At 40.6% G+C, this 14,160-nt stretch overlaps 1 protein-coding gene across 6 annotated transcripts in view; it reads right to left on the bottom strand.

Annotated features, from left to right (window-relative positions):
* MON2 (MON2 homolog, regulator of endosome-to-Golgi trafficking) overlaps nucleotides 1–14,160 on the bottom strand; it is a 331,402-nt gene that overhangs the window by 18,231 nt on the left and 299,011 nt on the right. For all 6 annotated transcript variants that reach the window (XM_070755596.1, XM_070755593.1, XM_070755594.1 and 3 more), the window contains 4 exons: nucleotides 11,487–11,677; nucleotides 7,376–7,436; nucleotides 6,816–6,939; nucleotides 4,779–4,986 (listed from right to left, as the gene is read on the bottom strand). In XM_070755596.1, coding sequence (XP_070611697.1) covers nucleotides 4,779–4,986; nucleotides 6,816–6,939; nucleotides 7,376–7,436; nucleotides 11,487–11,677 — 584 coding nt within the window. The remainder of the gene's footprint in view (nucleotides 1–4,778; nucleotides 4,987–6,815; nucleotides 6,940–7,375; nucleotides 7,437–11,486; nucleotides 11,678–14,160) is intronic.

The following is a 14,160-nucleotide window of genomic DNA, read 5'->3' as shown; positions in this document are numbered from 1 at the left end:
GAGGGTAGAGGTGTGCTGAGTCATTTGTTACGCTTGAACCCCTTAGGATTGGATCCTCTAAAGGGCCGACATCCTTGTTGGAAAGATCTGTTGCGATCCCCGAAGTAAGCTCTGTCTGAATGGTAATTTCCATGATTGAAAGAGCCCTGGAAGTATGGCATTGAACCTTGGGTGACTGCCGAGGAGGGCTCGGACCGAAAGGGCTGCCGTCTATTAAAAGGGTTGAGACGTCTTTCAGGTCTGTTCGTTCTCGGCATTACTTTCTTTTTATCTTTATCTTCTATAAGTACTCCCTCTAAAGACTCCCCAAATAGTTTTTCACCATGGAAGGGAGAAGCTGCCAAGCGCCACTTGGATTTTACATCCGCCTGCCAGCTGCGCAGCCATATCAATCTGCGCGAAGACACTGAAGAAGCCATTGCCCTGGAAGCAAACTTTGTGGCATCTGCAGAGAATTCAGTGGCGGCCAAGAATTTGTTAAGATCCTGGAGAAGCAGACCATCCTCCGGATTCAGCCTGGATTGTATTTCTTGAATCCACAAAATAGTGGCTCAATTGAAGAATGAGGCTGTGGAGGCCACTCGCAGGGCCCAGGCTGCCATTTGATGTGTTTTAAGCACCATGTTCTCCACCCGTTTATCTTCGGCTTTGAGTTCATCCGATATGTCTGAAGGGACCAGCGCATTAGACACCAGGCTTGCCACTGGTTTGTCTATGGTTGGGGGAACTAGCAATTTCTCCATGTCCTCCTCGAATGTATAAAATTTACGCTCTACTAACAATGGGCCTTGGGCAGCTGTTGGGCTCTACTATGGCTGCTTTATGTTTTCAAGGAAGAACTGGGATGACGGGATATGCTCTGTCAGCAAAGCCAGCTGCCTGCCAGAGATGTGGAGAGAAAGAAGGGAAAGAGAGGGAGGGAAAGAGAAGTGGAGAGGAAAGAAGGAGGGATGGAGGGAAGGAAGGGAGAGAAAAGTGAACGAGAGGGAGAGAGAAAGGGAGGAAGAGAGGAAGGAAAGAAGGAAGAGATAAATATAAAGGGAGAGAGGGAGAAAGAGAGGGAGGGGAAGAGGGGAAGGAAGGAAAAGAGAAAAAAGTGGAAGGAAGAGAGAAGGAAAGAAAGGAAGGGAGAGAGAGAGAGAGAAGATAGGAAGGAAGAGAGAGTGAGAGATAGCAAGAAAGAAAGAGTGAGAGAGGAAGGAAGAGAGTGAGAGTAAGAGAGAGGAAGAAAGCAAGAGAGAGAGAGGAGTGGAAGGAAGAGAGAGAAATGATAGAATAAAGGGGAGAAAAAAAGAGAAATGAGAAAATGATTGAGGCAGAGAATGACAGGAAAGAGAGAAACAGAGAGTAGTGATTCTTGATTTAAAGCATATGGTAAAAGCACTTAAATAATAATAGAGAGAAAACCCCCCAGCCCTCACCTGTTATTATTAATAGTTATGTTTTTGGATTTGCTGGTTGTTTTAGTTTTAATAGTAATAGAGTTTTGTTTTGTTTTATTATTAATTTCTTTTAATAAAAAAGAAGGGATTTATTATTTATTCATTTATTTATTTATTTATTTATACTTCTATGCCGCCCAGTCCCAAGGGGACTGCTGCTCAGACACTATACTTTTCCACCCACCCCGAAAAAAAATTAGAGGGAACATTGGCCGTAGGTAGTAGTTGCCTTTGGATTGCCTCTAATTGTTTTTCCAGTGCCCTTATCGTCTTCTCAGCTTCTCTGAGTGAAGAAGTCTGAGACGATTTGTACCTTCCCTTATCTGACTGGGCCTTCTCCTTTGGAGTACTGGGTTTAGGAGTCGAAGACCTATCTACCACGAGAGCTGCTGGATCGATCATAATTATTTAACCTTTTTCACCACTCACGCTTGAAGAATCAAAGGTAAACTTTGCCTCACAGCTGCTCTCCTTTACCAAGTGCGGCAAAATGACAGGCAAGGCTCCTTAAGCACATGCGTGTTGCCGAGGCAGATGGTAACTCAGTGCAATTTGTTAGTTAAGTATGACGTTTCTGCTGCCACAAAATGGTGCCCGCTGTGGTCGCCACAGCAACCATTGGATCGTAGGAAAGGTCTTGGTTATACCTGCCTTATTACTCAAAATGGTGAATCCTGTTGTCATGGCAACCCTCGGGAAGCTGAGGCGCTGCTTGAGCTTTTTGCCTGATTGGAGGCACAGTGAAAAGTTACGGGAGAATGGCCCGTCCCTTAGGCAAAAAACAACGGCTCTTTCAAAGGCACCTGCCAAATGCGGTCATAACTTCCGACTCAGAATCCTCGCTCAGGAAAACGCCCCCGGTATGTTCATCGGAGGGGGCGGACCCCTCCGACGTCAACAGCTTTTAACTATCCGGGTGTGACCGCGGAGGTCAGCTACCCGGTCGCTCGCTTCCACATTCAAGCTTTTATTCCTTCAGGTGAGATTAGGGCCTAGTAGGGGAGGAGAGGCAGCCGAGAGTGATACCCGTGGAGGGTGTCAACCCTATGCTGCCCTGAGAGTATATCTTGCTGTGAAGATCTCTTACCTGTTAATAAAAAGAAGAAAAAACTTTATTTATGAAATTAAAAAACCACTTACAAGTCATTTTAAACAATAGATTAGTCTTGTAAGTGGTTTTTTAATTTCATAAGAAACTCAAAGTCCCTTTACTGCGACTGAGTTTTTTTGACTGGAGGGCCAGGAGGCGGTACATTCCTAATATTTAAATTAAACTCAGTCCCTTCCAATGAGACTAGAGAATTAGCCACATTGGACTCCCCTTGAGAGTGCATTGGAGAAGATGCCATTTGATGCAAAATACCTGGAAAGGACTTTTGTGAGTGGAATGCATCAGACAAAATTCTCACGGTTCGCTGACCTCCTCAGCATTAAAAGGAGTTTGAGGCCATACTGAAAATAGGCTCGGGGGGGTGCTTCCCCCCCATCAGGCCGCTCGCTCCCTTTGGACGCGCTCCTCCTGGGAATCCCCAAGCAGCCTCCGTCTTGCGAGGCTTCTTTGAAACTTTTTCCCCAACTCCCCCTTTGCTCCTTCTTCCTGGCACGAAGCTTCCTCTCCTCACAGCCATCTCACTCCTGTGTCGCTGCAGGGGGAGGAAAAAGTTTCACTTTGGAATTGCTTCAGCCAGGGAGAGATGGCTCCTGCTCAACCCGCCACAGCCACTTGCCCGAGCTGAGCCCACCACTTAATAACATGGTGCCGGTGCGGACAACAGCTCTGCCCATTCAGGGCCTGTTTGCAGACTTCCTCAGCCTTGTGATTTGGCCTGGGGCATGAATATGACATTCTTGGTGCTGCTGCTCCTCAAATGAAAGCCACCAGAGCCACCTCAGCAGTTCCCGCCGCTGCCTCTGCCGGGACTGCTTACTCAGGAAGGGCCCCCGCCTTGTCCGTGCCTGTTGGGGGCCCTGGGCAGCCGCCTGGAAAGAGACTTTGCTGATGATGCTATGCCCGGCATATGATGGCAGCCTGGCAATCCCTGGGCCCAAGATACCTGCCTCCTGCTTAGGGCTGCCGGGCGGCCTAGTCAGCATTCGATATATAAGACGCACCCAGTTTTTAAAGCACTTTTTTGCAGTAAATAGTTGCATCTTATACACCGAAAAATATGGTACTTCTGCTTCATTGACTACGCTAAAGCCTTTGTATGGATCACAACAAATTGTGGCAAGTTCTTAAAGAGATGGGAGTACCAGATCTTTTATTTGTCTCTTGAGAAACCTGTATGTTGGTCAAGAAGTAACAGTGAGAACTAGTCACAGAACCACTGATTGGCGCTTGTGCATGTGTGATAGAGTGCGCCCATGCTCTTTTGGCACCCAAGGAAAAAAAGGTTCACCATCACTGCTATATACTATCTCCCTTCCTATTTAATTTATAAGCAGAGCACATCATAAGAAAGGTGGAGTTATATGAATCAAAAATTGGAACTAAGATTGCCGGGAGAAATATCAACCACCTCGGATATGCATTGCATATGATGAATGCATTGCACTCGATTCGTTACTGAAGAACCCTCAAAAGAAGCTCTGCCAGATAAAACTTAATCTGGATGCTAACTTTTTGCCTTCCCACGCTCCTGTGCGTCATGTTTTTGCCACTCTGCAGGCCAAAAATGGACCCGTTTTTGGTGAAAACTGGCCTATTTTTGACAAGAACCGGATGTTTGGAGAACTGCAAAGTGCTTCTGGGGCCTGGGAGGGCAAAAATGTAACACGCGGGGAGCTTGGGAGGCCAAAAATGGGAATGTTTTTGCTGAAAACAGGTGGTGCAAAGCATTGTAGAATGCTTCTGGAAGCCTAGGAGGGTGAAAACACAATGTCCGGAGGGCTTGGGAGGCCCAAAATGCCCATATTTGGTCTATGACGCACCTACATATTCCCCATTTTTTGGGGGGGGGGGGTGTCTTATACTCTGAAAAATATGGTACATCCAGAGTGTCTGGGAAGATATCTGCAAAGCTACAGATGTTCTTTTTCAGTTAGTTTATTTTAAAAGTATGAAATTCTTTGTGGGACTATTATTGTCAAATAAATTTATTTAGCAGTGGAAACAAAGTCTGCTCTTATATTCATGATGGTATATTCTGAAAATATTTATTTCTTTAAAACCATAGTTAACAAATCATTTTGTTATTGGGTAATATATGTTTGCACAAAACAATCTTAGATGAACATTAGGTTTAGAATCTAAAATTAATTAGCTGATCACTATTGGGTGGCAGTAAGTAAATGGCCTTATTGAGAAAAGGAATATAAACAAAACAATTATCATACCTTGGAAGTGGACACTTGCCACTTAATCTTTCATCTTCTATGTAACGATAAAGCACATCTTGAGATCGTTTTAATAGAACAGAAAGTGCCATTCGTGAAATATAGCCTTCTTGAGGAGTTGTTACTTTGTTACTGAATGAAAACTGAAGCAGAGTTTCAAAACACATTTTGGAAAATTCCTCTCTCATACGAATATCGATTTCTGCCTCTGTCAAAATCAAAAACAACCTTTGTTTTAATAATTTATTTTAATGGGTGAAATTTTATGAATGTTTGAAAAAGAATAAAGATAAAGATTTTACTATTTATCTTAATATGAATGGGATGAAAAGAAATTAGAAATATGATTGGTGTAACCCAGATGACAAAAATAGACAAAGGAGGCACCATTAGACAGATAGCATGTACCCAGGCCACCATTCCGGGCGCTACCGGAATGGGCGAGGAGCGTGCATGCGTGCATGGTGCAAGATTCAGCTTTTGCAGGTGGAATAGCCCCTAAGATAGAAAGAGGTAAATGGGGAAAGTAAATATTGGGAAAGACAGAATTATAGAAAATAAAATTTGGAATGCAATTTAGATTATTTTATTATTGTTTATAAGAGATAATATATGCCTATGGATTGGGATTGAAGATATATGTATTGTTATGCATGTTTTTTTTTAATATGGAGAAAAATAAAAAACTTTAAAAAAGAATTTATTACATAATATGACATATAAAGAAAGACAAAATATCCATAGTGAAAATTAATCAGAGCAAATTATAACAGGGATAATACAAACATGCATATGAAATGATTAAAACAAAACTGATTAATCAAATTGGCCATATTTTCATTTTTAATGGTTTAAATTGTCAACTAGTCTAGAGAATCATTTTCTTGTTCTATGAACAGGTAGCATTCCAAAGAAACTAGTGGGGTATCAAGAGCTTTTGAAATCAATAGTTTAAATGAGATGTAAATAATTTATGTAATAATGCCTTAAACATGATTTATTCTATCAGTTTCCTTTCTATCTTCTCCTTTGGGAAATGAAGATTATTCAACATAGAAGTAGAAATCACATGTTTAATCAAACTTATATCACTATATATTTGTTGACTTAAGCATTTAATCAGAATACTGTATTTACTAACTGCATTGTCAAGACATGGGATCAGATTACTTAAGGGACCGTCTTCTGCCTCATATGTCTGACCGGTCAGTTAGGGCCCACAGAGTCAGCCTTCTCCAGGTCCCGTCAGCTAGACCAGTGTTTCTCAACCAGTGTTTCCCAACCTTGGCAACTTGAAGATATCTGGACCAAATATCTTCAAGTTTCCAAGGTTGGGAAACACTGAGCTAGACAATGTCGGCAGGGCCTAGAGGAAAAGCCTTCTCTGTGGCTGCCACAGCCCTTTGGAACGAGCTTCTCCAAGAGATTTCTACTGCCCCCACTCTCCCTGCCTTCCGAAAAGCTTTGAAGACCCACCAATGGCTTGGGGCCATTGAAACCTTGACATCTTGCCCTTCCCAATGAATGAATGTTGGATGTGGGATGTGTGAACCTGTTTGCTTAGTTTTAACTGTGGATTTTTAGAATATTGTTTTATGTAGATTTCTAATATGCTGTAAGCCACCCTCAGTCTTAGGAGAAGGGCGACATAGAAATAGAATGAATGAATGGATGAATGAATGAATGAATGAATGAATGAATGAATAAATGTTACTGCATGGAGAAATGATTTTTCAATTTGTTAAGTTTTACCTACAAGTAGAAATATATATTTCTAAAACTTAATTTTTAAGAACAGTCACTAAAACTATTGGGACTGTGAATATATTTTTAAAAACATGGCTGCTATGTGAGCATAGGAAAAGGCATATTTTAAAGAAGTTATGTGACTACATATGAGCTACTCTAATGCCTCCTTCATTCAAACATATTTTTTCTGGATCTGGATAGTACATACTACTGTTGAACATATTAAATCTTTTGTACTGAATTTTTATTGTGCCTGAATATCTCTTTATATTCTTTTGATTGACATACCTGTAAATGAAGAGGACTGAGAATGTATTGAACCTTTATTAAGCATAGTCATAATCTGACCAACAAATTCCTTGGGAATAAAATTAGCATATGGCAGTATCTCTGTGCTGATGAGCTGCACCACCTATAACAAATGAAAGACAAATGTTTTTGAAATGGTAATTTAGCAAACACTCATAACAAGACTGAAGCACAAACTGCAAAATTAAATGAAATTATGAGTGATGTCAGCAAACTGGAGTATGCTGGCCAATCTTTTGCAAATAGGTATCACAACTAATAGCAAAATCTATACTTTATATAAATTTAGCAACTATTATGATAAAATATTTTAGTATGTAAATATGAACTCTATTTTCGGATGTTAAGAAATATATACAAATCTATAAATATATAGAAATATATAAATGAGGACCCGGATTGTGGGGGCAATATGCTGCCTCTGTTTAAAAAAAATGTTATTGCTAACATGTTGTAAATCGCCCTGAGTCTAAGGAGAAAAGTGGCATAAAAATCGAATAAATAAATAAATAAACAAACAGACAAACAAACAAACTTACTTCAACATCAATATTTTCATTTCTTTGAAACTCTTGAATAGAAAGATTATCTGGAGGTAAACTGAAAGGCAAATAAAAATAGCCTTAATTAAGGGGTTGGAGAACCCTTTTGAAAAAATGCCAAGGAAATATTATCCTCGCTATAGTAAATATTTCTATGGGAAGATGATTTTTAATTAAAACTCAGAAGATATCAAAGATTTATAATTAGTTCATTATTTTCTTGTTTAACTAATGGAGACATTTGTTAATATATATTATAAATATATACTACTGTATATACTCGAGTATAAGCCGACCCGAGTATAAGCCGAGGCACCAGTTTTGCCACAAAAATTGGGAAAACTTATTGACCCGAGTATAAGCTGAGGTTAGAAAATGCGGTGGCTACTGGTAACTTATAAAAATGGAAACCAATAAAATTACATTAATTGAGAAATCAGTAGATTAAATGTTTTAGAATATTTATTTTAAAGAAAACCAGTAAACTAGCTCTGTAAATTTAAAAGAGGGTAAACAAAAGCAATCTGGTAATAACAATAAATTAAAAAGTAAAAAAAGTAACTCACTTAGCAACCAAGCTAAAACCTATTTCTAAACCTAACCCAGGGCTCTTTAAACTTGACAGTTTTAAGACTAGTGGATTTCAACTCCCAGAATTCCTGCACCAGCCATGCTACCACAGGAGTGGGAGTTGAAGTCCACAAGCCTTAATCTTTTCAGGTTTGAAGACTCTTGCATTTCTAACCCTAACCCAGGGCTCTTTAAACTTGATAGTTTTAAGACTAGTGGACTTCAACTCCCAGAATTCCTGCACCAGCCATGCTACTTCAGGAGTAGGAGTTGAAGTCCACAAGCCTTAATCTTTTCAGGTTTGAAGACTCTTGCATTTTTAACCCTAACCCAGGGCTCTTTAAACTTGACAGTTTTAAGACTAGTGGACTTCAACTCCCAGAATTCCTGCACCAGCCATGCTACTTCAGGAGTAGGAGTTGAAGTCCACAAGCCTTAATCTTTTCAGGTTTGAAGACTCTTGCATTTTTAACCCTAACCCAGGGCTCTTTAAACTTGACAGTTTTAAGACTAGTGGACTTCAATTCCCAGAATTCCTGCCCCAGCCATGCTACTTCAGGAGGAGGAGTTGAAGTCCACAAGCCTTAATCTTTTCAGGTTTGAAGACTCTTGCATTTTTAACTCTAATCCAGGGATCTTTAAACTTGACAAGTTTTTAGAAGCCTGGAGAGAGTTCATGCCACCACCCCCCTTTTAGCTTGCTGGCTGGCTCGCTGGATCTCCCTCCCACCTTGATCCTCCCTCCTCCTCTGTCTCCCTTTATTGCCCCATGTGTTGTTCGGGGGAAGCCGATTTGCTAAAGAGATCCACTTGGGACGGCAGCAGGGGGAGGAGGAGGAGAGCCAGAATAGCCCACAGCTCTGAGGGAGGAGGAGGAAAGAGGCTGACCTCCTCCTCCTTCTTTCCCTGCTACCGCGCTAAGTGGATATCTTTAGCAAATCTGCTTCTCTCTCCGGCTGGGGGCTTCTAAAGCCTGGAGAGAGTTCATGCTGCCCCCCCCTTAGCTTGCTAGCTGGCTCACTGGCTGGATCTCCCTCCCACCCCTGATCCTCCCTCCTCCTCCGTCTCCCTTTATTGCCCCATGTGTTGTTCGGGGAAGCAGATTTGCTAAAGAGATCCACTTGGGACGGCAGTTGCAACTGCGAAGGAAACGGAGGAAGAGGAAAGAAAAAAGTAGCCTCGCCTCTTTCCTTTCCTCCTTTTCCTCCACCACCGCAACTGACAGGAGAAAACAAAAGAGAAGAGGAAGCAGCCGACAGAATATTTATTTATCGGTATTTAAATATTTTAAAAAGAAAGAAAGAAAGTGAGGAAGTGAGAGAGACGAGCTGCAGGACCCCGCCCCGTCGCCATTTCTATCAATGTCTCACCCAGCTCCAGTTCTTCAGGCGGTTCCGTTTTTGAAGCAGCTGTGGATTCCTGCTTCTGTCTTCTCGCCCTCCCCCACCTCACCAGCTTCCCATCGCCTTCCCCCTCCTTTTCTGAACTCTTGAATTTGCCTTAAAGGTGCCTCCTCGGCGCCGGCATCATTCCTCCGCACCACCCTTCTCTCCTAATTAAAAGTTGGAGCTGCGGAGGGTGGAAAAGCGCGAACTCTGCAGCCCAGTCCCTGTGTCCGGCTGTCAGAGATGGCACTACGTATTTACACAGACAGCAATGCCCTCCCTGCCCTAGCTCCCTCACCCGCCCAAGCCACCAATGCCTGCCGGGCTCCAGCAGGGCGCCCTCTTGTGGTGACTCCTCAGTGACCCGAGTATAAGTCGAGGTCAGGTTTTTCAGCCCATTTTTTGGTCTGAAAAACTCGGCTTATACTCGAGTATATACGGTACTTTCATAAAGCAAAAAACAAAATAAAACACTGAAACTGGGCTTTCATATCAAGATTTTGAACATTTCACCTCTGTTATGGTATCAAATATTTGCAGCACCAAAAACCACAATGTAAATTACAGGAGACAGAAGAACTACAGCTCCTTCCAAACTCTCCTGCAGAAAGCATTTGGTGCTATCTTAACTGTTTTTGTGTGAAGGAAACATTGGATAACATGATATTGCATAGAAATGTGTGGGACAACTCCCCAGAGGTGTCAAACCCAATGAGGAAGAAAGAGAGGGAAAAGGAGGAGGACAAATGAAGATAGGAATGGGAGGGAGGGAGGGAGGGAGGAAGGGAGAGATTTTGAGAGTGATGGAGGGTCTGAGGAAACTCCTGCTTTAGCACTTGGCCACAGCAGCCCTGCTGCCCTATCATCATTGCTTTGCCCATTCTTCTCCTGGTGGTCTCCCATCCTATAGTTGATGTTTGCTTTGGTAACAAAACTGGGCCTCCCTCTCACCCACCCTTTGCCCTCCTGCACACACCATGAGCAACCTAGCCAAGGAGAGCAAGCACAGCAGCAGCAGCCTTGAGGAGCAGTTAAGCGCAGCTGGGCGCCCCCTCAGGAAAGCAGGACTATACTGTGGCATCCTGGAAGCTCAAGGGCTGGGCTGGATGCTTGCCCTCTATTGTCTAGGGCAGGGGTCAGCAACCTTAAACACTAAAAGAGCCACAAACGTCCTAACTGGAAGCCCTCCTGTTCAATTCTGGAGCCAACCGGATGTCTGATTACCCCACCATAATCTCCTCGTAGCACAGCATCCTTTACCCTCTGCCGACCAGAATTCTGGTTCCCCCACCACATGTGTGGTGTTCTTTTTCTTCTACCTGTCCTAACCAAAAGCCTTATCAATTGTGGAGCCGACTAGTGACAGGGAGCCGCAGGAGAGGGATGAAAAACCACATGTCGCTCCAGAGCCGTGGGTTGCTGACCCCTGATCTAGGGCTCTAGGCAGCCCATGCCACTGTTTGGTAGTCCTCCGCATGGCCTGACAGGGGCGGTGAGGGTCCTGTGATGGACAAAGTTTTGACGCTCACCCTGGTCTTGCCTTTCTCTGCTGGAAACAATAGATTCTTCCAGCCCTGTCCAGGCCACTACAGATGCCTGACATAAACGATGTTGAGCTGGCCATGCTTACTATCTGTATAATACTTAAGAGAGGGCTTAAAGCACCGCGAAGCAGTATATAAGTCTAAATGCTATTGCTATTGCTAGTGTCCCAGATCCATAATAGGTTACTGAGCAATATAGTCTCTTTTAAATTCTTTTTGTGGAGAAAGACCGTATTATAGGTCTTTATAAGTCTATATTTTGCAAATACGGGAACTCATCTAGTAACACAGTTTTCTGACAGCATTGAGATGGTAAAGGCCTTCAGATAATCAGACAGGTTTTAGCTACAGTACTGCAATAAGAAGCTTGTTATAGATTGGCAGAAATGGTGTTTACTTTCTTAGGGATTTTAATATAATACAATTGGATGGGGGGGAAAACCCAGCTACAACTGACCAAAAGCAAACTAAAAACAACTTCTCCAAATATCACTGTCATTATTTAATACAAAGGCACAATGTGGAAAAAAAAATCCAAATTATTTTATTTCAAAACACTTGAACTCCATCCTTCTTACATTGCCCCATAACTATATAATTATATTTTACCTTTTAGTAAACAAAAAGTTTTCAAAAGTAGTGGCTAACTCTGGCCACATACTGTCAAATTTTCCAGAGGAAGCATGCTGTCTAGCAACTGGTAACCCAATTGAGAGAACTTTAAGGAGTGATGAGACCGCGAGTTTCCATGTACTTTCTGAAGGGCAAGCATATTTCAGACTAAGAGGCATCCTTAATGTCTGTCAAAATAAAATATTTACATTGGTTTCAGTAAGATATATGCATATGAAACATATATGAAACTCAGTACAGCTAGTCCTTGATTTACAGTTTCTTTAGTACAGTAATTGCTCAGTTACAATGGGACCGAAAAAAGTAACTTATGACCAACCTCCACACTTATGACTGTTACAATATCCCCGTGGTAATATGATCAAAATTCAGGTGCTTGGCAATTGACTCATTTATGACCATTGCAATGTCCTCGGGTCACATGATCCCCCTTTTGTGACCTTCTGACAAGCGAAGTCAATGATGACGTCAGATTCACTTAACAACAGTTTGACTAATTTAGAAACTACAATGATTCACCTAACAACTGTGGCAAGAAAGATCGTAAAATGGGGCAAACTCACTTAAACAAATGTTTCATTTGGGAACAGAAATTTTGGCCTCAATTGTGCTTGTAAGTCGAGGAATACCTGTACTTGCATTTAAATCCCACTTACAGGCAAGGGAAAAAAACAACCTATAACTTTAGATGGACTTAAATGCATAGGAAGGGTATAAAGGAAAAGAAGTCACAACATGTAGCATTTAGGAATAAATGAAATCTGAGGAATTTTTTAAAAGGTATTTTATGTTGGTTCAGCAAATGAGCCGGGGTGGCGCAGCAGGTAGAGTGCTGTACTGCAGGCCATTGAAGGTGACTGTAGATCTATTGGATTATTGTGTATACTGTTCTATTATTGTTGTTAGCCGCCCCGAGTCTCCGGAGAGGGGCGGCATACAAATCCAATAAATCAAATCAAATCAAATCTGTAGGTCAGCAGTTCAAATCTCATCACTGGCTCAAGGTTGACTCAGCCTTCCATCCTTCCGATGTGGGTAAAATGGGGACCCGGATTGTGAGGGCAATAGGCTGGCTCTGTTAAAAAGTGCTATTGCTAACATGTTGTAAGCCGCTTGAGTCTAAGGAGAAGGGTGGCACAAAAATTGAATGAATGAATAAAAAATAAATTGATAGGAAACCATCTTATATGAATGGACACATGTGGATATTACAAATATTATTTTTCAGGTATTCTCTCTCTCTCTTTTTTTTAATAAACTTTGTTGATTTTTTTCATAAAAAACACACAGACATACAAACATTTAAACATGTAGTAGGGGTTACAATTACCCCTCTCTATTTAGAAGTTAATTTTAAATACAGAAAAAGAATATATTCTTAGTTCATTAACATATTAATCTAGATGAAAAGAAGAATTTTGTTTATATATTCTAATAAACATAAAATTGAATTAATCAAAAGAAAAAATTCTAAAGTCATTTCAATATATTCATACATTTCTCATAACATTTAATTTTAATTTTTTTCTATCCACTTATAAACTATATTACAAATAATATAAAAATCAGATTCTTCTTGGTCATTCAGCCTTCTTGTCATCATATCCATCTCTGCACAATCCAATTTTTTTTAAACTATGTCTTCTTTTTGGGGGATACTTTCCCCCTTCCAATTTTGTGCGTAGACTATCCTGGCCGCTGTTAAAATATGTACAACTAAATAAAAAATACATTTTTTATATTTCTGCTTAGTTATGCCTAACAAATAAAATTCTGGGGTACTTTTCTATCTCTTGTAATGTAATCTCTTTTAATATTTTTTCTATCATTTTCCAATATGTCTTGACTTTATTGCAGGTCCACCATTGATGATAGTAGGAACCTATTTCCTTTTTGCATTTACAGCATTTGGGGGATGTGTTTGGAAACATTTTGGCAATTCTATTTGGTGGGAGATGCCACCTATAAAACATCTTAATTTGGTTTTCTTTTAAAGATACTGATTTCGTCATTTTCCAATTTGTAATCCATACTTTCTCCCATGTCTCTACATCAAATTCTTTACCAATATTTTGGCACCATTTTATCACATTATCTTTTAGCGTCAAATCTATATTTTTATATTCAATCATATATTTATATGCTTTCCCTATTAATTTCTTTTGGTTTGTAATTAATAGACTACCTAAATTTTTTTAACTCTTATTAAATATATATGTTTTACTGTCTCTTTGAAATTTCGACTGTATCTGTATATATTGCCACTAATCTAGTTTGAGCCCTTCTTCTTGCAAATTATATCTTGTTTTAAGTTTCATTTGTTCATCTAAGAATTCTTTATACTTTGGTATCCTTCTATCCTGCATCAAATTAGGGTGGCAAATCGCCTCTAGTGGAGATATCCACTCTGGCACTGTTAAAAAGTGATCTTTCTTGATATCTTTCCAAACTTCTAATAAATACTTTCTTATTGTATACCTTTTAAAATAAGAGTGTGTTCTATCTTTATCATACCAAAGGAAGGCATGACATCCAAGCATCAAGTCGTGCCCTTCCAAATTTAATATTCTTCTATTTTCTAATGTCACCCATTCCTTTATCCAAGCTAATGCGGCTGCCTTACAATATAATTTTTTATTTTATTTATTTT

The sequence above is a fragment of the Erythrolamprus reginae genome, chromosome 6 (assembly GCF_031021105.1).
Source record: "Erythrolamprus reginae isolate rEryReg1 chromosome 6, rEryReg1.hap1, whole genome shotgun sequence".
Taxonomy (NCBI): domain Eukaryota; kingdom Metazoa; phylum Chordata; class Lepidosauria; order Squamata; family Dipsadidae; genus Erythrolamprus; species Erythrolamprus reginae.
This window is presented reverse-complemented; position numbering and strand designations above follow the sequence as displayed.